The 23,686-nt window shown below is 37.1% G+C and overlaps 3 protein-coding genes across 3 annotated transcripts in view; 1 reads left to right on the top strand and 2 right to left on the bottom strand.

The window, feature by feature from the left end:
• LOC144977098 (GMP reductase 2-like) overlaps positions 1–23,686 on the bottom strand; it is a 118,098-nt gene that overhangs the window by 84,635 nt on the left and 9,777 nt on the right. The gene's annotated exons all lie outside the window — the stretch shown is intronic.
• Positions 15,989–19,908, top strand: LOC144977096 (uncharacterized). The gene is made up of 2 exons (XM_078921893.1): positions 15,989–16,115; positions 16,844–19,908. Exon 2 carries the CDS (start codon positions 16,852–16,854, stop codon positions 18,442–18,444), a length of 1,593 nt encoding a protein of 530 aa, XP_078778019.1. The 5' UTR covers positions 15,989–16,115; positions 16,844–16,851; the 3' UTR covers positions 18,445–19,908.
• LOC144977101 (GMP reductase 1-like) lies at positions 19,513–22,786 on the bottom strand. Its single transcript, XM_078921898.1, has 3 exons — positions 22,619–22,786; positions 20,887–21,070; positions 19,513–20,258 (listed from the first exon to the last, which is right to left on the bottom strand). Exons 2-3 carry the CDS (start codon positions 20,937–20,939, stop codon positions 20,060–20,062), a joined length of 252 nt encoding a protein of 83 aa, XP_078778024.1. The 5' UTR covers positions 20,940–21,070; positions 22,619–22,786; the 3' UTR covers positions 19,513–20,059.

Raw genomic sequence — 23,686 nt, 5'->3', positions numbered from 1 at the left:
GATACAGAGGTAAACATCCCCTCTCATATACCCGTGTTCACCCTTTTTTTTTCTCAAGTAATAAAAAAGAAGAAAAAACAACATCATCTGACGGACTGGTGTGGGTTTGTTTTTGTTTTTTTTTGTATTTTTTTCTCAAATTTTCTCTCCTTTCACTTCTATTTTCCTTTCTATTTTATCCTTGTTTATCCCTTTTCATGTTGCTTAATGTCCTTTCCTGGAATGAGACTTATTAGGGTTTACCCTTTGGGAACATTTTATTTTTGAAAGGAATACAGATGTCAAGTGTATGTGACATTGGGTTATGATATCTTATTTTCTCCTGGAATCAAATTATTTTAGTAAACGTATCCCTTTATTTTTTCAGGGCCTCTGTGTTTGTAACTGGGCGGATTTGCCTTGGTGTTCCCTTATTTCTCATAGTTCTTGGGTCTTCTTTAGGTACCTGACAGTGCAAATAAATTCTTTCATTTAAAAACTTTGGACTGTCGATCATTTTTGTTTTTCTGGTTCTGATACGTGTATCAATGGCAGGACTGCTGTAAAACGTTTTAAAATAAATCAATGTCATATTTGTATTGATATTTATACATATCAAGTTTCTTTTTTTTTCACATGGTGCTCATATGAAGTATTATGTAATACTTATTTTTTCTTATAAATCAAAGTTAGCGGTCATGTTTTTATCACCTTTGGCTAAAGTCAATGTTTACCGTTGAATGCTTAATTAATTTATTGATTAGATTTTTTAATTTGTGGGAGATTCATTTAAATGTCCATATTTATCAATGACACATGATGTTCACCATAAATACTGTCTATATACCAAACTGCCTGAATTGTAAAAGCTTCACAAAATAAATAAAGAATATACAAAACTAGGAATGTTTTGAGCTCAATCCCTTCAGCATGGCTCAGTGGTACGGTCTTTGCTCAAAGTTAATTTGAGGCCCTTACACTTCTGTGGAAGCAGCAGTCAAGGACTTGAGTTTCCTCTGCTAGTGGTGAAATTCACTGTCGAAGGAATTTAATCTTTGAATTAAAAATACTTCGCCTTTGAAACTATTGAAAACTCCTTGAATTCCACAATGGCATTGGTGCAGGAATCATGTTCATACTTTGAGGCAACATTATACACTCTGTGACTGAGATAAAATAGTTTTGCATGGATTTTATTTTTGTTTGAGTTTATTTTTTTTGTTTCTTCTTTGCCAAAAGTGAAATAAGATGACTATGACCATCTACCATGTAGTGCATTGTGGGTTAAACATATCGGAGTCACTTGTTATCTAGATGGACTGAGTACTTTTGCGGTAGAAAATCCTGGGTTCGAGATCACATCATGTCATTTGACAAAAATGAATATAACAGCTTAAAAAAAAGAACAAAATACCCAACACGGAACGTTTCAGGCTCAAAACCCTTCTTCAGCCCACAACAAAAAACAATAAAGACATTAATACATCACTAAATTCCAGATTGACGACAGAGAAATTGTGTAGGTCAAGAGAGAGCTGTTGTATAATAATTTTAGAAAGTCCACAGCTTCTAGTAGATTAGTATCACCGTGTCATTAGAGGATGGACCATTGTTGCCATTCATTATTTTTTAACGGGAAGGGATTTTTTCCCCTTGCAAATCATCTCTCGTTTATATGTCTTCTGTCAATGAATGATTTATATTATGCATGAATCAGAACTTGTGTTGTATGTATTACATATGTATTAAATATATTCAGATATTGTTAGTAATAGTAATAGTACAAATATATTTTCATTTTGGCAAAGATCCAGTTGAGGCGATATTTTTTGTCTCCATCTAGATACAGCGGTACATTTCCTGTTTTCTCTACTTCTGTTCCTCCTTTGTCTAAGCCTGTCTTCCTGGGTGGGGATCCTGACCTCCCATAGCGGGCAGGGAGGTACATACTGTGTCTTCTATCCCCTTATATCTGTTTTCCAACATGCTTTCTGTCTTTGTCTCGGAATGAGATTACTTGGTTTTGTCCTGGCACTGGCCGGAATCCTAGCTGGGAGGGAAACAGTCAAATGCATAGTTATTGTTTTGGGAGATGATATTTTTTTCCTTGTAAATCATCTCTCTGTTATGTATTATTATTTTTATTTTGAATGTATAATGTAAGCATTTGAGTGTGTTCCTCTTTGTTGGATTTTGTGCTTGTGTCTGGATGAGACTTGTAGGTGATTTCAAACTAAGTACATTGGTGGTATGCTCTTGGAATCTACATCTGATCCCTATTTGTTCTCAGTTCCCCTTTGTCTTACTTTTTATTAGGTGCTTTAATTGTAATTCTAGAACTTTTTACTATCCCATTTTCTTCCTTTTAACTGGCGCTGATATAACCTAAATGTGTTGCAAGCGCCGTAAAACCCTTAAAAACAAAAAACATAAGCCTGTCTTCTTGATTTTCCTATGGCTTAAATGGCCAATTTGTGTTGCAAGAGCCATTAAACCTCTAAAAACAGAAAAAGACAATAAAATTAACACTATTATCCGTTGCCTTGAATGGCGCCATGATTTCTGGTGACAGATATTTCCTTGCCTTGAATCAACTTCTGTGAGATCTATCTATAAATCTTATTATCTTTATTCCCCCTTCGACCAAAAATAATTTAAACTTATAAAAATATTTTTTTTTCAATTGTGGGTGTTAGGGAGGCAATATACAAGTGGAAAATATGTGAGACAAAAAACTGTAGAAAAAGAGAAAGAATAAAGGTAGCCATGTACACAATTTCAAACCAGAGTACATCTGGAAAACAAGAGACTTTCCCTTCATCTGTGCTCTAAAACTTAAAATATATTGATACAACCTAAAACCATCATACGCACAGATAATATTTTAAGAAATTGTATGAAGGCCCAAGCCTTCTTGTGATTTGTATTTATATAATTATTAATTTGATTTGTCAAATCTAATTATTTCAAAAGACAAGTTTTTCCTGAAATTTGTTGTCTGGTGCTAATGTCTGGGCTGGGGATAATTACTTATCCCGTAACAGAAACTGATTGCTTTATCTTTTAGCTTGGATCTATCGGTTTTTGTTGGGGTTTTTAGGGGGTGGGGCGGGGGGGGGGTACTAATCGTCTGAGCGATTGTTTGGCCCTAAAGTGTTGCAAATGTTTGAATTACAATTTAAAAACAACAAAAATCGTTGATGACGGGTCGTTTTATTATTCTTTTTTATTTATTTCAACTCCAATGTTTTTGTGTCGCTCACTATATTATTCATGCCGTCTATGTTGTTCATTTGACTGAATTTAAATTCTGTTGTTTTGTAATTGCCCTGTAATGATTTAATGTGCTGCCAAATAAACATTTCCCCTATTGTTTGAGATATATTATTACATCTCGTTATTTTCTTGTTCCTTAGGTCAGTGACCTCCAATGTTGGGCTTGAGAGATCCTCTTCCTGTTTCTCTTTCTATCCCTGGGTGGGGTTCCTGGCCACCTTTAGTGGGAAGGGAGGCACTTACTGTGTCTTCTATCCCCCTATGTCTGTTTTCCAACATGCTTTCTGTCTTTGTCTTGGGATGCTTATGTCTTTGTCTTGGGATGAGATTACTTGGTTTTGTCCTAGCCCTGGCCGGATACCTTAGCTGAGAGGGAAACAGTCAAATGTATAGTTGAGTTTTGGGAGATGATATTTTTTGTCTTGTAAATCATCTTTCTGTTATGCACTGTATTATGTTTTGTTGACATATTATATATGATTTGTAAACATTTGAGTGTATTCCTCTTTGTGGGAACCTGTGCTTGTGTCAGGGTGAGACTTCAGGTGCTCCCATAGTGGGCAGGGAGGTACATGCTGTGTCTTCTATCCCCCCATATCCGTTTTCCAATTGCTTCCTGTCATTGTCTTGGAATGAGATTTCTTAGTTTTGTCCTGAACCTTGCCGGAGTTCCTTGGCTTGGAGGGAAACAGTCAAATGCATAGTTATTGTTTTGGGAGATGATATTTTTTTCCTTTTAAATCATCTCTCTGTTATGCATTGTATTATGTTTAGTTTGCATATTATATTATATGATTGGTAAACATTTGAGTGTATTCCTCTTAGTTGGAACCTGTGCTTGTGTCTGGATGAGACTTTTAGGTGATCTCAAACTAAGTACTTTGGCGGTGTGCTCTTGGAATCTACATCTGTTCCCTATTTGAACCAATTCCCCTTTGTCTCACCTTTTCTTTTGTGCTTTAATTGTAATTCTAGAACTTTTTACTATTCCATTTTCTTCCTTTTTACTGGCGCTGATATGACCTTAATGTGTTGCAAGCGCCGTAAAACCCTTAAAAACAAAAAACAAGACTTCAGGTGATCTTAAACTAAGTACTTTGATAGCATAGCATGCTCTTGGAATCTACATCTGGCCTCTATTTGAACAAATTCCCCTTTGTCTTTCTTTTTCTTTGGTGCTTTAATTGTAATTCTAGAACTTGTAACTATCCAATTTCTTCCTTACTGGCACTGATATTACCTTAATACATATTGCAAGCGCTGTAAAACCCTTAAAAACAATCTCTTTCTATCCCTAGGTGTTGCCCCCCCCCCCCCCCCTCCCCCCGCTTTTCTACCCCTTTGCTTTCTGGTCATCCTGGGATGAAATAGCTTGCTGGGTGGGGTTCCTGACCTCCCATAGTGGGCAGGGAGGTACTTGTTGTGTCTTCTATCCCCTATATCTGTTTTACAACTTGCTTTCTGTCTTTGTCTTGGAATGAGATTACTTGGTTTTGTCCTGGCCCTGGCCTGAGTCCTAGCTGGGAGGGAAACAGTCAAATACATAGTTATTTTTTTGGGAGATGATATTTTTTTCCTTGTAAATCATCTCGATGTTATGTATTATTATGTTTGTTATTTTTAATGTATAATGCAAGCATTTGAGTGTATTCCTCTTTGTTGGATTTTGTGCTTGTGTCCGGATGAGACTTATAGGTGATCTCAAACTAAGTACATTGATGGTTTGCTCTTGGAATCTGCATCTGATCCCTATTTGTTCCCAATTCCCTTTGTCTTCCTTTCTCTTGGGTGCTTTAATTGTAATTCTAGAACTTTTTACTATCCCATTTTCTTCCTTTTTACTGGCGCTGATATAACCTAAATGTGTTGCAAGCGCCGTAAAACCCTTAAAAACAAACAAACAAACAAAATAGCTTGGTTTTGATTTATTGGTTTCCTTTACCGAGAGTGAAACAATTGGGAAGTAACTTTTTACCCCTTAATAATGAGCTTCTTGTTATATGTATATCCATTTATTTTAAATTAGTTGATACATGATAATAATTTGAAATAGTCCTTGGCTGGGATTCTTGGCTTGTATCTAGAAAAAGGTTATTTGGATGTATAATGTAAGCATCTTTGTTGGATCTTGTGTTGTTTCCGGATGAGACTTTAGGTGATCTCAAACTAAGTACATTCTCCTATAACGGGCAGGGAGGTACTTTCTGTGTCTCTTATCCCCTCTTATCTGTTTTCCAATTGCTTTCTGTCTTTGTCTTGGAATGAGATTACTTGGCCCTGTTCGGGGTCCTGGCTGGGAGGGAAACAGTCGAATGCATAGTTATTGTTTTGGGAGATTTTATAGATTAGTCAAAATTAAAAGGAAGACGATTGGAGCGTCAAATCAGTTAAAATCTGTAGTTTAGGTTCATTTTCGAGGCCTAAAGAAAATTAATTGAGAGGGGCAAGTTCAAACAAAATATAGAAGTCGATTCCAGAACTATTGATCTGTGTGTCTGGTATCAAATAACCTTGTTTGTTTGTTTTGTTTTTAAATCATATCTCTGTTATGTACTGTTCATTTTTAACATATGATTTGTAAACATTTGAGTGCGTTCCTCTTAGTGGGATCTGTGCTTGTGTCTGGATGAGACTTTTTGGTGATCTCAAACTAAGTACTTTTATCTGTTTCATCTCTCCTTCTATCCCCTTTTATCTATTTGCTTTATTTGTAATTCTAGAACTTTTTACTATCCCATTTTCTTCCTTTTTACTGGCGCTGATATAACCTAAATGTGTTGCAAGCGCCGTAAAACCCTTAAAAACAAACAAACAACTCAGTACATTGATGGTTATGCTCTTGGAATCTACATCTGATCCCTATCTGTTCCCAGTTCCCCTTTGTCTTACTTTTTCTTTGGTGCTTTAATTGTAATGTTAGAATTTGACTATCCCATTTTCTTCTTTTTACTGGCGCTGATATAACCTAAATGTGTTGTAAGCGCCCTAAAACCCTTAAAAACAAAACAAACAAACACGGTTATTTGATACCAGACACACAGATCAATAGTTCTGGAATCGACTTCTATATTTTGTTTGAACTTGCCCCTCTCAATTAATTTTCTTTAGGCCTCGAAAATGAACCTAAACTACAGATTTTAACTGATTTGACTCTCCAATCGTCTTCCTTTTAATTTTGACTAATCTATAAATAAATGTTGCAAAACTCATAAAAACAAACTTTCCAAGTCCAGTCTATTGTTTGAGTTGAAGCGTTGTTTCATGAAAAAGAACAGAACTCAGATATTCTGAGTGATGCTAACTGCTTGAAGCTGTGAACTGTAAAAAATAATAAACAAACATGACTATATTAGCTTTAAAACTGACAAAATACCAAACACGGAACGTTCTGGGCTCAAAACCCTTCTTCAGCCAACAACAACAAAAAAAAACAACGAAAACCTAAGTACATTACTAAAAAACCAGATCGACAGCGGAGAACTATTCGGCAGGTCCTTTCTCTTTCATTTTTTTGGTTTGTTGTTAGCTGAAGAAGGGTTTTGAGCCCAAAACGTTCCGTGTTTGGTATTTTGTTCTTTTTTTGTTTTTGTAAAGCTGTTCATTTTTGTCAGAAATACTGACTACATCCAAAAAGAAGATTTGAGTTGCCTACAGTATTTTACAGAAATAATGATTGGAGTAAAATGAATGGTTATATAGATAGTATGCAGATGACGTCACTCAGGCCTTTGTTATTGTTTTTGCCATCCGCGTTTGTGAGTTGTTCTCACTAAACTGTATTAACCAGACTATAAAAGTTCATGGTTACAAAGAGTTTGTGTGTTGGTCCGTCATACTTCCGGATGGCAATGTTGTGAACTCCTTGGCCAAGCGCATTCTATCTATAATACAATCTTCATGATGTTTCCCTTTGATGTAACCTCCCCGCACAGGACACTAGCTAACAGTCCATTGAAATAATGCCAGTGTCAATCACTGTCGTAACCAATATATTCTCTTTCCTTCTTAATGACCATCTTTTTTTTTCCTTTTTTTTTTTAAAGCCTGAGAAACATGTGGCTATTTGGCCTTGTAGTATGCCACTCGCTTTCGGATCGGAAAGTCCTGGGTTCGAGCTTCGCTTAACGCATAGTTGAGTCCTTGGAGAAGGCTCTTTATTCATTCTCTCACCGTACTCAGGTGTAAAATGAGTACCTGGCCGTTAACAACATTGTCTCTGTCCGAAAAAAATGTAATATCACATAACAAGCGTCATGTCCCGTCCTAAATGTTAAATGTTGCTGATGGCTAGGGACCCCTTGTAAAGCGCTTTGGGCACGTTTAGTGGATATTCCGCATTATAAAAAAAGCTCAAAAATGAAAAAGCTCAATTTTTATTTCAATGAGAAGAAGCGCCCGGGGCCATCATGAGCACTGTGCTACATGAAATTGGAAGAGGCAACTTGCTGAAGGTCAAACAACGTTACGGGTGTGTTTTGAACTGAGTATTTCTATGTCATGAGATGAAGACCATGACTCTGTGCTGTTCTCCCTCCACTTTTCACATTTTACTCCATTACACCACATAAACAGAACTGCAAACTCATAATACCGGTAGAGCAAAATTTATCTTGGGGAATTGTGATTTTCACTCATAAGCACGCATTTTCATTTTATTTTAAAATCAGATCAATCTTCCAATTCCAATCAGGCAATAGGAATATTGGCAGGCTACATACTAAAATTATTCTTGTACTTGTATTAGTTTCTTTTGTTTTTGTTTTTAAGGATTTTACAGCACTTGCGACACTTTTAGGTTATTTCAGCGCTAGTCAAAAGGAAGGAGATAGGATAGTAAAAAAAATCTAGATTTATTCTTAAAGCTCCCAAGAAAATTAAAGGCAAAGGGGAATTGTTAAAATAGGGAACAGATTTAGATTCCAAAAGCAAGCTTTCAATATGCTTAGTGTAAAATCGACTGAAAGTGAAAGTCCAATCCAGACACACGCACATCATCCTACCAAGAGGAATACACTCAAATGCTTGCAAAATATAATATTCAAGACCAAAAAATGTTACAGTACATATCAGAACGATGATTTACCACGAAAAAAATCTTTCTCGAAACTAAATACTGTACATTTGACTGTTTCTCTCTCAACCTAAGCCAGGACTGAACCAAGTAATCTCATTCCAGGCAAAGACAGAAAGCAAGTTGGAAATCAGATATAGGGGCACAGCAAGTGACCTATTTGTAATAGTAGTCGTGCACTGAAATAATGAAGTCTTCTTCTTCTTCTTATCTTATTATGCTTCTATATTTGTCCTGTATTGAAGATGAGGGTACTCGTCTTTTTGAGTTCTAACGGGACGCAAAGTTTGGTATTTAGAGAAGTTGCAAAGGGTCATATCTCTTCTATTGTATGGGATGAATATCGCCTGCATCGCTGCAGTTTATGCTCTGCATCTTCCTCCTCCTCACCACATGAGCAGACCAGTGACTGTATCTAAAAAAAAGTGGGTTCTTGTTCACTACCCTTGAGTCTACATCTTACAGTCCTCAGTTCACTCCTCACCGCTGTCACCAGCCCATAGTCCCAGGTTTACTCCCCACTGATGTCCACATCCCAAAGTCGTGGGTTTACTCTCCACTCGCCATAATCCCAAAGTGATGCGATTAATGCACAGTATGGAAATATTGCTCTGTATGAAAGATCATGTTTAAAATCCATTACTGGAGTTGGAGTTGAATAGAGTAATCTGTCTTACTCAAAGACACAATGAAAAGAGCCCAATTTAAAATATGGCAGGAGGTGGGGTGACTGCATTGCTTATATAACATAACATAACATGACGATAATCATTTATATAGCGCCCACTTCCAAATTGATAAAATGCTCGTCGGCACTTAGAAATACAGATGGATCAGACGCTCCACATATCCATGAACACACACACACACACACACACACATTCACACACATACACATATACACAATACAAACAAACAAACACACACACACACACACACACACACATCCACTCTGCACTTAATTCATCGTTTTACTAAGTATAACATTCTAGATATCATATGAGCAACTGTGAAAATTGATGTCTAGTGTCGAATACACAACGAATTGTCATTTATGAATATTAAATCAGCTCATCTGATTGTAGACTTAAATTAAAACTTCTTTGTCAGATGAAATACGTGGATAAAACGGGTCATGGTTTGTTCTAGAAAGCTTACCAATTTCGGTACGATCACTTTATGTGATCAATACGATAAAAACAACACATTATGGCGTGTCAGTTCCGATGACGTCCCATCAACATAAAACAATAAAGTACACTAGAGCACGTGCATAACTCGTGTCTTTCACATGGAGTGGAAAATTTTGTTGAAATGAGGGCTGCAAACGGTATTAACCTAAATAGAGGTCTAGATTACATGATATCATCGTTATGCCACTTAATGAAAACGGCGACCATCGCCGATAACGAAAGAATGAAAACGAACACACTGCTCTCCGCTTCAGATAAAATGCGTTAAGTAACTTCTCGCTTAAAATAAAATCTTAGGCTGGTCCCGATTTTTTCTTCACCAAATCATCAGTAATCTAAAACGTTTAAGATAAACTCCGCCCCTGAGCTAGTCCAGATAAGATAAACTCATCAATCTGGATTTGCACGACTGGGATTGACAAGGTGTCTGTCAATCATACAACTCCCTCCCCTTCCTCTCCATGTCCCATTTTTTAAAGTTCATATGTGTGTATGTCCTCTGGATTCACCGAAATGACCAACTGTCACCACATGACGCATTCACGCACGTGAACATGGGTTGGTGATAATATAGCCCCCATATGTGTTGTGCTTTTGTCTATGATCCCTTCCCTCCTCATTGTGTCACCCATCCACACACCCCACAATCCGAACGAGACTGGCACTCATCATTCAATTAGCCTAGACCATTTATTCTTGTAACGATAGCGTCTCAGCTCTTCTACTTTTTTTCCATTCTCATTCAGCCTTGCAAAGCTTTTAGATCCTCGTATCTATGTTGCCTTGAGAAAGATAACTCTTAAGACCAGGACCTTCACGCGACTGGACTTGCAGTGATCATATCGCATGTTTGGCGGCCATTCATGGAGAGTTGGTCCTTCCACAATGACTTCTGCCTGTATCCGTTTCGTCCACCTCCATGTCGATTAAAAGTTATGAAAAGTTCAGACAAATAAAAGTATTTAAAAAAGTCAATTTTAATTTAGTCAAGCTCAACAGAAAACTGGGCGTCTTTCTGGAGATATGTATTAATTAAAGGAGGAAAACAAAAACATTAAACATACGTTTGTGTCACTGAAAAGTTGTTCCCCTAGAGCTTTTGGATAAGATAAACCTCGGATTAGATCAACTTTTTTCTGGTCCCCGGGAGTCTTAAGCGGACTGCGGTGTATCTCTTACGTTCAAGTCTGGAAAATACAAGAGGATTCTATCCATTTTTTAATGGTGAACACACTTATAAAATCTCGAAAATTTGCAAAAAAACATTTTTTTAAAATTGCAAAAAGCTGCAGATTTTGCGGCCGCAATGCAAATCCGGGATCTTCTGCAATTGTTTGCGGCCGCAAGCGATGCAAAAAACAACAACAAATAAACCCCGCAATACCAGCTTGTCGGTTATTTCAGCGCCAGTGAAAAGGAAGATGATCAGGGAAAAGTTGTAGATCTGAAGTTAAGAGCACCAAAGAAAAAGTCAGATAAAGGGGACTAATTCAAATAGGGAACATCAATGTGCCTATTTTGACAATACATAAAAGTCCCATCCAGGCACAAGCAAAGGATCCCGCTATTAAGGATACACTCAAATGTTTACAAAGTACAATATTTTTTTAAAACTTATGATAGTACCAGAGAGATTATTTCTAGGGGGGGGGGGGGGGGGGGGGGGTTAAGGGTTTTACCGCGCTTGTAACACATTTAGATCGAATCAGCTCCAGAAAAAGGAAGAAAATGGGACAGTAAAAGATTTATAGAAATTACACTTAAAGCTCCCAAGAAAAAGGAAAACAATGGGGAATTAGTTCAAATTGGGAACATGTAGATTCCAAGAGCACACTCAGTGTACTTAGTTTGAGATCACCTAATATCTCATCCTGACACAAGCACAGGTCCCCACTAAGAGGAACACACTCAAATGTTTTTGTTTTTTTTGTTTGTTGCTTTAGGTCTCTTCCAACACAATTGAGGTTATATGAGAGACCGCTGAAACAAAAAAACAAGCAATCTAACAAAAATAGTACAAATGTCAATCAAAATCATAACCTAAAGATATCATAAGCTAAATTATAAATAACCAAGAACAAACAGGCAGAGGATTTACAGGAAAAAAAATATCCCCTGTCAAAAATACAATCACAAACCAAAGAAGCAGGATAGGCTAGTAAAGAGAAGAAGAAACGACATCACTATCGGATCGTACACCCATGCGAACATCATAGGTATATGATTCAAGGGTGATGCTCCCATCCAACCACCCGCTCAAATGTTTACAAATCATATATATGTAAAGCAAAAATAATGCAGGGCATAACAGAGAGATGTTTTACAAGGCAAAAACATCTCCCACAACTCTAACTATACATTTAACTGTTTCCCTTCTAATCAGAGCCAGAACAAAACCAAGTAATCTCATTCCAAGACAAAGACAGAAAGCATGTTGGAAAACAGATACAGGGGGATAGAAGACGCAGTAAGTGCTTCGCTGCCCACTATGTGAGGTCAGGAACCCCACCCATGAGCTATGCATTTGATGTTTCCCTTCCAGTTAGGATCCACACAAGGACAACGGTAAAACCGAGCAACATCAATCCAGAACAAAGACGGAGAGAATGGGGAGAGGGGAAACAGGTAAAGGGGGATAGAAGGAGAGGGGAAACCGTAAAGGGGAATAGAAGGAGAGGAGAACAGGTAAAGGGGGATAGAAGGAGAGGGGAAACAGATATGTTTGTTTTTGTTTTTAAGGGTTTTACGGCGCTCGCAACACATTTAGGTTATATCAGCGCCAGTAAAAAGGAAGAAAATGGGATAGTAAAAAGTTCTAGAATTACAATTAAAGCAAATAGATAAAAGGGGATAGAAAGAGAGAGGAAACAGATAAAAGTGGGATAGAAGGAGAGGGGAAACAGATAAAGGGGTATAGAAGACAAAGCAAAAGTTACCTTTCTGCCACCCAGAATTTCTGAATTAGACCAAACAAAAACAAAAAACAAATGACAAATAACGTTATAATATCTTTATTTCACTGAACAATTAAAGCTTTCTAAATAGTAAAACAATATAATCACGCCCATCACATTTATCACCCATGACTGTAGGAGTTGAGGGGGTTTAGGTCGATTTTATGTCAAGCAAAATGATCTATAACTATTAGAATAGAAGTCTTAAGGTGTTTTCGACACGTTGGTCAGTTTAGCACCATTAAAAAGGAAGATTGTGTGATATTCAACAGATTATAAATACCACAAAGTTTACTAGGTCTTAATTGAAATGCAGAAAAAAAAAAGTATAACACAGGCACAGGATCTACACCAAGAGGGATACACTCAAAGGCTTGCTAAATACATATCCATAATAACAAAATATACTTCCCTAACAAACAATGGTAACATTTTAAGATGGGAAGATGATTTACAAGGGGAAAAGATATTCCCCATGCATTTGAATGTTTCCCTCTTAGTTAAAGACTGCACCCTTGCAACACTTTCAGATTACTTCAGCGCTTGTAAGAAATGATTGTCAAAATATTATAAAACTTTGAATACTGATGTAAAAATGCATAAAAAGTGCTTGCAACACATTTAGGTTATATCAGCGCCAGTAAAAAGGAAGAAAATGGGATAGTAGAAAGTTCTAGAATTACAATCAAAGCACCCAAGAGAAAGTAAGACAAAGGGCAATTGGGAACAAAAAGGGATCAGATGTAGATTTCAAGAGCATACCATCAATGTACTTAGTCTGAGATCACCTATAAGTCTCACCCAGACACAAGCACAAGATCCAACAAAGAGGAATACACTCAAATGCTTACATTTCATTATACATTAAAAATAACAAATATAATAATACATAACAGAGAGATGATTTACAAGGAAAAAAATATCATCTCCCAAAACAATAACTATGCATTTGACTGTTTCCCTCCCAGCCAAGGACTCCGGCCAGGGTCGGGACAAAGCCAAGCAATCTCATACCAAGACAAAGACAGAAAGCATATTGGAAAACACATATAAGGGGACAGAAGACACGGTTTGTACCTCCCTGCCCACTGTGGAGGTAGGGAACCCCAGCCAGTTGTTAAAAATTGTTGGATAAAAAAAAGACAAGAGGTACTTAATACAATCAGTGATCCCAATCAAAGCCCTTGCTTCATATACAATTGGACAAGTATCGATCACAAGCGCACTTTATATTATTTCTGCCCCCCACCCCCTTGTCCACTCAGCAGTGATTGGATTTGTTTTTGTTTTGTTTTTAAGGGTTTTATGGCGCTTGCAACACATTTAAGTCATACAGGAAAAAGGAAGAAAATGGGATAGTAAAAGAAAAAGTAAAACAAAGGGAATTAGTTCAAATAGGGAACAGATGTAGATTCCAAGAGCACACTATCAGTGTACTTAGTTTGAGATCACCTAAATGTCTCATCCTGATGAGAGGTCCCCACTAAGAGGAACACATTCAAATATTTACAAATCATATATATGTAAAACAAAATATTATAGTGCATAAGAGAGATGATTTACAAGACAAAAAATATCATCTCCCAAAATTCCAACCAGGATAAACTATGGCTGAACGGGTCTTTCGGGGCTTAATATAATCAGGCTTTCAATGATCCGGTTGTGGCATAAAACAAAATCAACAAAGTTGAAAATGGTTCACATAACAATGAAACGCGATATATTTTTAAAGGCAAGGAGTAGAAAGAAAAAGAATTTTTGACAAACATTCCCTTGTCCTGAGTAAATCTCTATCCATCCCAAAGTTATTGTTTGTTTTTGTTTCGAAGAGTTTTACAGCAATGCAAAACATTTAGGACATTTCAGTGTCAGTAAAGGAAGAAAACTGGACAGTCAAAAAATACTATGTTTACAGGTAAAAGCATACAAGAAAATGTAAGACAAAGAGAAATGGTTCAAATAGAAAACAGAAGTAAATACCTAGAGCACATTAACAGTGTACTTAATTTGAGATCACCTAAAAGTCTCATCCAAACAAAAGCTGGTCCCCACTAAAAGATACACACTCAAATGTTTACAAATCATGATACTGTTATTCAAAACAAAAAATGTAACTGCATAACGAAGAGATGATTTACAAGGGAAAAAAATAAATACCATCTCCCCAAATTATAAGTGTACATTTGACCGTTTCTCTCCCAGCAATGATTCTGGCCAGGGCCAAGACAAAACTAAGTAATCTCATTCCGGGACGGTAGAAAGTAAGTTGGAAAACAGATATGGGTCTCCCTGCTCGTGATGGAAGGACAGAAGTCCCCACCCAGAAAATATTTCACATTTAATTGGATATAACCACTTTGTACAATTACTCAACCTCCACCATTTTCTGTATAGACAGCTAAATTCATATCAAAGGTGATGTAAATATACCAGCGGGAAGGCAATCAAGATAAAAATAAACTCTTTAAAACAAACAAAAACAAAAAATAATTACTGACAGCAGGTTCAATTCCATTTAACAATAAAACAGATGAATGGAGAAAGAATAAGGGCAAAAGAGGAGAATATAGGGATTTTAATATTGACAGAGATTCTTTAAAATTGGATAATATCAAATCATGTGTAAAGCAGAATAACAATCGAAAATAAAAAACAAAGATAATATCATCCGACTCTAAATAATCGACTATAAATTCTAAATAATCCAAAACTTCACTTGTAAAAAACCTGGCGACATTATTCATAGTCATAACCTTTGAAAATTAAAGAGACTCTTAAACTCGTCCTTTCTCTTTCTCATGTTACAAAGTAAGATCAGATTATCAAAAGTATTTTAGTTTAAAGATTACCAAAAGTCTCAAGAATAAGGAAAATATGAGTAGATGATCTACAAGATCAGACTGGCTTGATATGTCAAATAAAATCTTCAACAAGATGAGATTCGATCAATTTTGTCAACAAAAAAAATCAGCATTATTAAAACATTTTCACTCCTATAAAATACTTTTGAATATGTAGAACTGACCATACCACTATAATATGACATTATATTATATATATAGAGACATAAAAAACGAAAGCAACGTTAAGGGGATCCGCGGGTCCGATTTTGAGTTTCGGTAAAAAAAAATCGATTTTTTTATAATTGCCTCTTTACATTGAAAAATATGTGTAGAATCCATTTTCGTGGGTGTCTAGGCCCTTAAAAAATTTTAAAATAAAGAAATATTTGTTTATAAGGGTCACGGATGAGAAAAATTAGATGCAAAAGTTGAAAAATTACGAAACTTTACTCCTTGACAACGCGATTCCCTTTGAGTACTAACCACTAAAGTTTGGTATCGTTGGAAAGGTCACGATCGGGACTTTCCGATTGACAAAGTTTCATTCATGTACGGAAATTACCGAAGACCCCGTATTTGCATATGTGAAGGCCCCTTGCGTTACGCTGGTTGGCTGCTTCAATCACGTGACGAAACCGCTAGTTTTCATTCGCTCAGACGTTGGTAACCGGAGGGGAATCCCCTATGGCGGCCATTTTGAAAATTGTTTATACCGGTTCGACAACTCAGAGAAACTGATCGTCTTTGCCTTATTTATCTTTTCCAACTGTATTTTCAAGTCTCCAAATCATTATAACAGGTGAGTTAATAGAATAGAAATGTGGATTGTGTCTGTCATTTGTTTGTATAACGTAGGAACTCTAAGTATGTCAGTTTTACGGGTGAACTCTATGTAGGTCAGTGATACAACAACATGACCCCATTCTTCTTATCTTTGTTCGATCTTCTTTCCATCAGCCCATTCATCTCTCTTCTTTTCATCGTCACCATCATCATCATAAGCAGCATCATCGTCATCATCAGCGGCACTGACACCCGCAACACATCTCGAATTATTATCATCGCCTTTGTCGTCCTCAATATCATCACTATTGTTAGGATGATCAACGCCCAGATCAACCAGTAGATACATAATAATTAAGTTAACTAAGAAAAAAAAATTGAAGTTAAACCAATTATCATTACAGTTTCCCCTTTTGTCTTATTTTTTCATCTTTTCTCTTTGCCTAATCTGTTCTTTTTCCTTTTATTCATTCATTTATATATTTACTTATTTATGGGTATATTTATTTATTCTTTATTTTTTTATATTTTTAGTTTTTAGTCATTCTTCCTTTTCTTTTGTTCTCTACTTTTAGTCCTATTATTATTCATCTATTATTATTTTTTCCCTTTCCAATGATGTTCTTGTATTTCAAATTTGATGTGTTACTTCAACAATTTAATGACCTTTGTTTGATATTGGCCAGTGGCTTAAAAATAAACTTTGATTGATTAGTCTAATCTTTGTTTTTGTACTGTCCACAGATCTCATCATGCCACCAAAGTTGAAGCAAGGTACTCGTCTTACCCAATGCTATGGCAAGCCCAAGAAGAGTAGAGCTGCACAGTTGCAGGCGGCTCGAAACCAACGCAAGCTTTCGAAATCTAACCAGCTGATCTCACCAATTCAATCTCGGTCAACCTCATCGATTACAGGTGCGGAAGCCATTGTTCAGCGAGGCTCACCTATCCCAGCTCCAAACTCACCCCCTCAGCAAGACCTACCATTACCATCAATTTCAGCAACAGACACCCCCACTCAAGACCTACCATCAACGTCAACGGTAGATACCCCTCAGCCAAAAGAAGACAAGCCCGTTTCCATCTCCGCCTCAAAGAGAAAGCTGTCATATTTAGGCCCTCTACCAACCGTCACAGCAGAAACTGACCCAGAGCTGTTACCGTCCACCATTGTCGATTTGGAAAAGCTCTCTCCATTGTTTATGGGACTTCTTTGTCCTTTTTGCGCCCAACCAAGCTTGACTCTATCTGGTGATGCAACACGGAATTCTGGCCTTGCAGTCTTTCTACAGGTGAAATGCAAGCTGTGTGACAAAGTGGTCTCATCTACAACAACATCAACTAGATGTGACACTCAAGTTTATGATGTCAACAGACGAGCAGTTGCCGCTGCCTGTGCTACTGGGATGGGCTATGCAGGACTCTGCAACTTTACAGAACTTATGAATATTCCTTCACTTCATCACAGAACTTTTGACTGCCATGTTGAAGTAATAAAGAAGAAGTGCGACTTGTTTTCACGTGACAGTCTCGCCAAGGCTGTGGAACAGGTGCACAAATCATACTCTGCTGAGCAAGACAGTGAAGTGAAGGACATTAACGTTTCTTTCGACGGGAGCTGGCAGAAGCGAGGTCACACTTCGAAATCCGGGATCGGCCTTGTTATAGAGCAGCGCACTGGGCTGGTGATTGATTTCGAAATCCTTACGAGTCACTGTCAAATCTGCACAACAACTGGCAAAAAAATGCAGCAAGAAAACATTCTGAAGTATGAACGCTGGCTTGCAATTCACAAAAAAGACTGTGATGCCAATTACGAAGGACCAAGTGGCGGTATGGAAAAGGAAGCCGCTTTACGCATGTGGAGCCGCTCTATTCTCAATAACAAACTGCGGTATGTTACCCTCATCAGTGATGGGGATGCAAAAACTATCACAGAAATCCATCAACTCAACCCATACCCAGGTACCTCAGTCACCAAACATGAGTGTATCAACCATGTCGGCAAGAGACTTGGCACTGCCCTTCGGAATTTGGTCGCAGAAAAGTCAAAACAGACCCCTAAAATTACTCTGGGTGGTAAAGGTGATGGAAAATTGCGACCAGAAGTAATAACCAAACTGACATCGTATTACTCCAATGCCATCAGACGGAATGCAACTGTGCCGGGGATGAAGAAGGCTATCATGGCCATCCTGGATCACTGTCGGTCAACAGACGATACGCCTCTCCATCAGGATGCCCGGAAGGACAAGACTCATGGTGTTTTGTGCAGAGGGCAGAGGCAAGAGGACTCAAACCTGGTAGCCATATGGACAACTTGGGAACCCCCATCTGCCAGCTAGTTGCAGACAGTATTCAACCGGTCTTTGAAAGAATGGCGTCAGATGACCTTCTGTCTAGGTGCGTCCTCCAGTCAACGCAGAACACGAACGAGTCTGCCCATGCAGTCATATGGGCTCGTTGCCCCAAGCACCTCTTCGTTAATAGAAACAGACTCTGCATTGCAGTCGCCATAGGTGTTGCAGAATTCAACTTTGGTTCTGCATCATCGCGAGAATTTATTGCATCACTAAACCTCCCTTGTGGTGTCGAAACAAAAAAGCGCGGTGACAAACGGGACAAAATAAGAACACGCAAGGCTGAAGCTGCAGTGACAGAAAAAGCAAAGAAATTTAGAAAGTTGAAGGCAGAGGCAAAGCAGATAGAAGAACAGAAGCTAAAGGAGAAATTTGGGGAGTTTTACCTAACGGGTGGAGGAGATTAGAATTAGAGGCAACGGCGTGTTACGATGACAAATTGTCGATTTCAGGTAATTTTTTTTTAGGGGGAAGGGATAGAGATCTTGAAGAAAGATAATGAAAATCATGTTAAATTAATTATTGCAGTGTTGAATTTGTTTAGTATGATGATAATCTAGCTTAGATAATAATCATTTGAATTTTCTTGAGACATTTTTGTTATTTTTTAACCCTTTTTGTTCTTTTTTTTCATTTTTCTCAACATTCCGCTTTTCGCATATTTTCATCACAATTTAATCCATAACTCCAAAAGTTATTGTTGAAATCATCTGAAATTTTCACAGAGTGATCTATGCATATTTGTTAACAAACTGTCAACAGCATTTTGTGGTATGTTGCAAGTATTTGATTTTAAAAAAAATTATGTGTTTATATCCCTCTTATTTGCGTTACATGAATTATGTACCTGGCTTACATAGGCATAGCACCAAAAGTTTTTCATTTACACTAAAATTGCTCTGTCAGTTTGTAGAAAATAATGATTACTATCATCATACTGAATATTAACTCTGTATCTTAAATACTTTTAGGGACACCAATTAAAATAGATTATGTAAAAAACTGCTGACTCAGCATATAAAATATCGTGTAAAACCAAAGTCAATGAGTAGAAAGTGTCTATCAACATATTTATTGTCAAATTTATGTCATAAGAATATGTCTGTTCATTAAAAATAGCAACAAGCTTGCAAATAAAAAAATTGGGGGTCAAGCATGGCTACCCCCCCTTAAAGTAATGCCCTTATGATTATGTATAAATTCTTGGAACAAACAGGAGTACTATTTACTATAATCTTGATTGGCTTCTTTGTAGAGGAAACCAATCACATCTAACCATCACAATAAGCCCATCAAACTTAATATGGCCAAATAACAACAACATTTTACATAGGGATTCAAATCAAAACAAGCCAACAAATCGGGTACCTCATGAACAAAACAAAAATTCAAAGATTTGATATATAGAATGCAGGAGGGTGGGGAAGGATGAAGAAAAAAAATAAAAAATTTAAAGTATTCCTGGTTATCGCACACCACACCCATGATCTCTGATTATCTTTGCTTAACAATAGATGGATTGGGAATGAGGGGAAAACAACAATAACAACCAACAAAATACTGAAGATGGCTTCATGGCAAAAAAGCACAGCTAATTAGATCAATGCTCTGTCGTCTGAGAGCTGTAGACCTCGTTGAGTTGTTGAGAAACTCTTATAAATGTTGTCCTTCGACTCAACTCCTTCAATTTGGAAGCACCGACATATGTGCATGTAGAGCGAACCCCTCCTAAGATATCAAGCACAGTTGTATCCACATCTCCTCTGTATGGAATGGTGACTGTTTTCCCTTCTGAAGCTCTGTTGTGTAAAAGGGAAATGAAAAGAATGATAATCAATTATCATTGATTAAAAAGTGCAAGAAATCTTTTTTTAAAAGAGTCAAAAGAAGATTAACACTATTACTTTAAAATGCCACTTTGAAATGAAGATTTGATGAACATTTTCACATGAAATGAAAATGTGAAACTTAGAATTATAAAGATGCACAATCTTAAAAATAATAATCGATGTAATAAAATCAGACAAATGAACACTTCATTACCAACTACGCCAAAATAACGATATCATTAGTTTTTGATCAGAGCAATCATTTTTTGTACTGAAATATGCAGATAATAATAAAGAAAAAGAAGCAATAATATAAATATTTTAATAGAACTGTAATTCTGATGCACTGTTTGCACTCTATCTACATATCAATGGTGAAATTCTTGTTTTAAAACAGGAAAAATTCTGATTACTTTTTCACTTTATAACCTTCCTCCAAGACACAATTTTCACCTCTTAGACAAGAATCTGAAAAAGTGTATATTTGTCACCTCTTAGATATATGTCAAAATGATTTGAACAAAATGAAAATTTCCACTCCAATCACTCCCCATCCTTCTTAAATAAAAATTGATTCCAAAACATTGGAGTTGCCAACCTGTATTCAGCAACACCTCCAGCATGTTTCTTCATGGCAGTGGCAGAGCTCATCCCATAAAACAGTTTGTATTTCTTGCCATTCTTCTCTTAGTCTCTCCCCAGCTCTTGGGCCACCAACTACCTCCGCAGACAAAATCGCCCACACCAAATGCCTGGCAACATCACCGGACACTACGCCTCCCCTGAATAAAAAGCAAAGGTAAAGCTCTCAATAACAAGATTAGAGCCATGTTTTGGGGGTTTTTTTTTTTATCACTTTAATAAACAGAGAATTACTTTAAACCGAAATTTTGGGGCCTTCTAAACCTTTCGGTTTAAAGCATTTTGGTTTAAAAAGCAAGTTCCCTTTTGAAATTTGTTTTTTCAAGGGTATAACTATTAAAGTTTAAGAATTTGCTCATTTAATCGATCAAGTTCCCGTTAAATGGAGTTGTTGAATAAATCCATCTTCGAACCATTAATTTTTTAATTTTTTTGGTGTGTTTAAAAAATTTTTGGGGGTTTTTTCGTTTTCATTTCAAAATGTTGAAAGATTGATTGGGATGCGTGTATTTTACATATCTCTGCTTGACAACTTTTTTTCATCGACCTTCACTAGTATTTGTTTTAAAACTCCAACTGTAACACATGTTTCTTCAGGCATCTTTTAGTAAAATGCTAAGCTAAATTAAATTGAAATTCTTGTCGATATTGATAATGAATGACCGCCTATCATGAAGTGAAATGGAAAGAAAAGGTGCAAGCTCGTCTACTACACACCCCTTTTTGTTAAAGCCATAAGGTTCAAAGCTAGACTTCATATATGTCACGGTCCAAAGGCCTATTACTAAACCCCCCCCCCCCCCCCCCCCCCCCCCCCACCACACATTTAAACAAAGTGGAAATGAATGGCAGCAATGGAATTTTACCACCCCCCCCCCCCTCCCCTCCCCTCCCCCTTATTCTCGTGTTGAAAATTTGTCATTCCAAAGCAAAAAACACAGCGAAACTCTCGGTTGGGATTTTTACCCCCCAAACTCCCCCTCTTTCCTCATTTTTCGCCTGCCAGCCCCGCTGTCTTCCTTTTCCTCTGGCAATTGTGGTTTGGCCAAACCCAAGTGCAGTGATTGAAGTGTTTGCCTTACCCCCCACCCCACCCATCACCCCATTTTGTTTAATATCGCCGGGCATTATTACGTTGGCCACCTTCCCGAATTTTTGAAAAAAAAAAAATAGGAGAGAAAAAGGGAAGGTGCTCTCAATTGTTTCGGTTTAAAGAAAGTCCTGCTTAGAAGTATTTCGTTCATGTAAGGGAATTAGTCAAAGATAATGAAGAAACTAAACTTAATTAAATTCTTTGCGGTTTAAGGTATTTTTTCGGTTTAGCTTCTTTCGGTTTAAAGTAATTTTATGTAGTTCAATTAGGTCAAATGGCCTTTGAAATAGAATTGACATAATCAATACAAAAGCTCTCTCTACCGATTTATTAAAGTCCATGTTTTTTGGGGTTTTTTTCTTTTGTATATTTTTTGGGGGGGGGGGGGGAAACTTTATACTTTTATATATTGACAAGTAAAGTCACAGAACCTTTGAACTGGAATTGACATATCATTAAAAGTATCGATTTAACTTAACCTTAAAATCCGTCAGGAGGGAAGGAAAAAATGTGATCAGTGATAAATGCAATGGGGAAAGTGCAAACATAAATTGATGAGAAGAGATGAGATGAAATGACTGTCTACACTCCATACGGAGATAATTGTCCTCCAAGACCAGGGGCGGCTCGCACATTCAAACAGCCCAGTGAGGGATCCCCTCCTGTCTTCTTCCTTAGTACAAACAGACCTGGTCCAAGCCCACTTTTGATGTCACCCACCAGACGGACAACCCTCCACCATTCACCGTCACCACATTACCACCTGGAAAAATAAACAATAAAAAGCCCTTTCCTCACAGAACCAAAAATCGAGGAGCTTAAAGGCATGCGGGTTCCTCCGACAATTCCATTTTGAAATTCAGGAGTTTTCAATTGTTTTTTTTGTTTGTTTTTTTTTGTTTGTTGCTTTGGTCTTTCCAACACAATTGAGGTTATATGAGAGACCGCGAAACAAAAAAAAAGCAATCTAACAAAAATGTACAAATTAATCAAAATCATACCTAAAGATTCATAACAAATTATAAAAACCAAGAACAAACGCAAAGATTTACAAAAAAAAAATATCCCCTGGCAAAAATACAATCACAAACCAAGAACAATAGCAGTAAAGAAAAAGAAAGACATCACTACGGATGAACCCGCGAACTCATAGTATTCTCCCATCCAACCACCCGCTTGATGGGGTAGGGACGTGTGTGGGGGTTTGTATAGTGTTTGTAGGGATGGTGCTGAGGTGGTGGTTGTGTATTGTGGCAGGGATGGTGGTGGTGGTGGTTTATATTGGGGCAGGGATGGTGATGGGTGGTGGCTATAGTATGGGGTGGGTGGTGATTTGTTGTAGTAGGGTGGTTGGATGGTGATGTAGTGGGGTTTTTTTAATGGTGGTTTTGTAGTGGTATTGGGTGGTGATGTGAAATTGAGTGACGAGTGATTTAATCGGATGATTGGCATTTGTCAAAAAAGGGAAAAGGATCAGTCCATCGGCAAACTGAAGTAAAAGCAAAAAAAATTTTCTTGTACAATATGATACTTGCGTAACATTACATAATATACTCTTTTGAAATATTTAAGAATTGTCCTTTTGAGAAAATAATTTTTAAAACTCAAAATATTAATCTATGCTATCCATCAAGAGATGATAAATTTTTGCCCAAAGACAGTC

The sequence above is a fragment of the Berghia stephanieae genome, chromosome 7 (assembly GCF_034508935.2).
Source record: "Berghia stephanieae isolate SIO BIC M18660-M18661 chromosome 7, UCSD_Bste_1.3, whole genome shotgun sequence".
In the NCBI taxonomy this organism is placed as follows: Eukaryota; Metazoa; Mollusca; class Gastropoda; order Nudibranchia; family Aeolidiidae; genus Berghia; species Berghia stephanieae.
This window is presented reverse-complemented; position numbering and strand designations above follow the sequence as displayed.

Excerpts from the sequence above, each read along its gene's own strand:
- LOC144977096 (XM_078921893.1), top strand. The coding sequence starts at position 16,852 with ATGCCACCAAAGTTGAAGCAAGGTACTCGTCTTACCCAATGCTATGGC.
- LOC144977101 (XM_078921898.1), bottom strand. The coding sequence starts at position 20,939 with ATGAGCTCTGCCACTGCCATGAAGAAACATGCTGGAGGTGTTGCTGAA. Across the intron at positions 20,259-20,886 it reads GGAGGTGTTGCTGAATACAG|AGCTTCAGAAGGGAAAACAG; the intron begins GTTGGCAACTCC and ends TTTACACAACAG.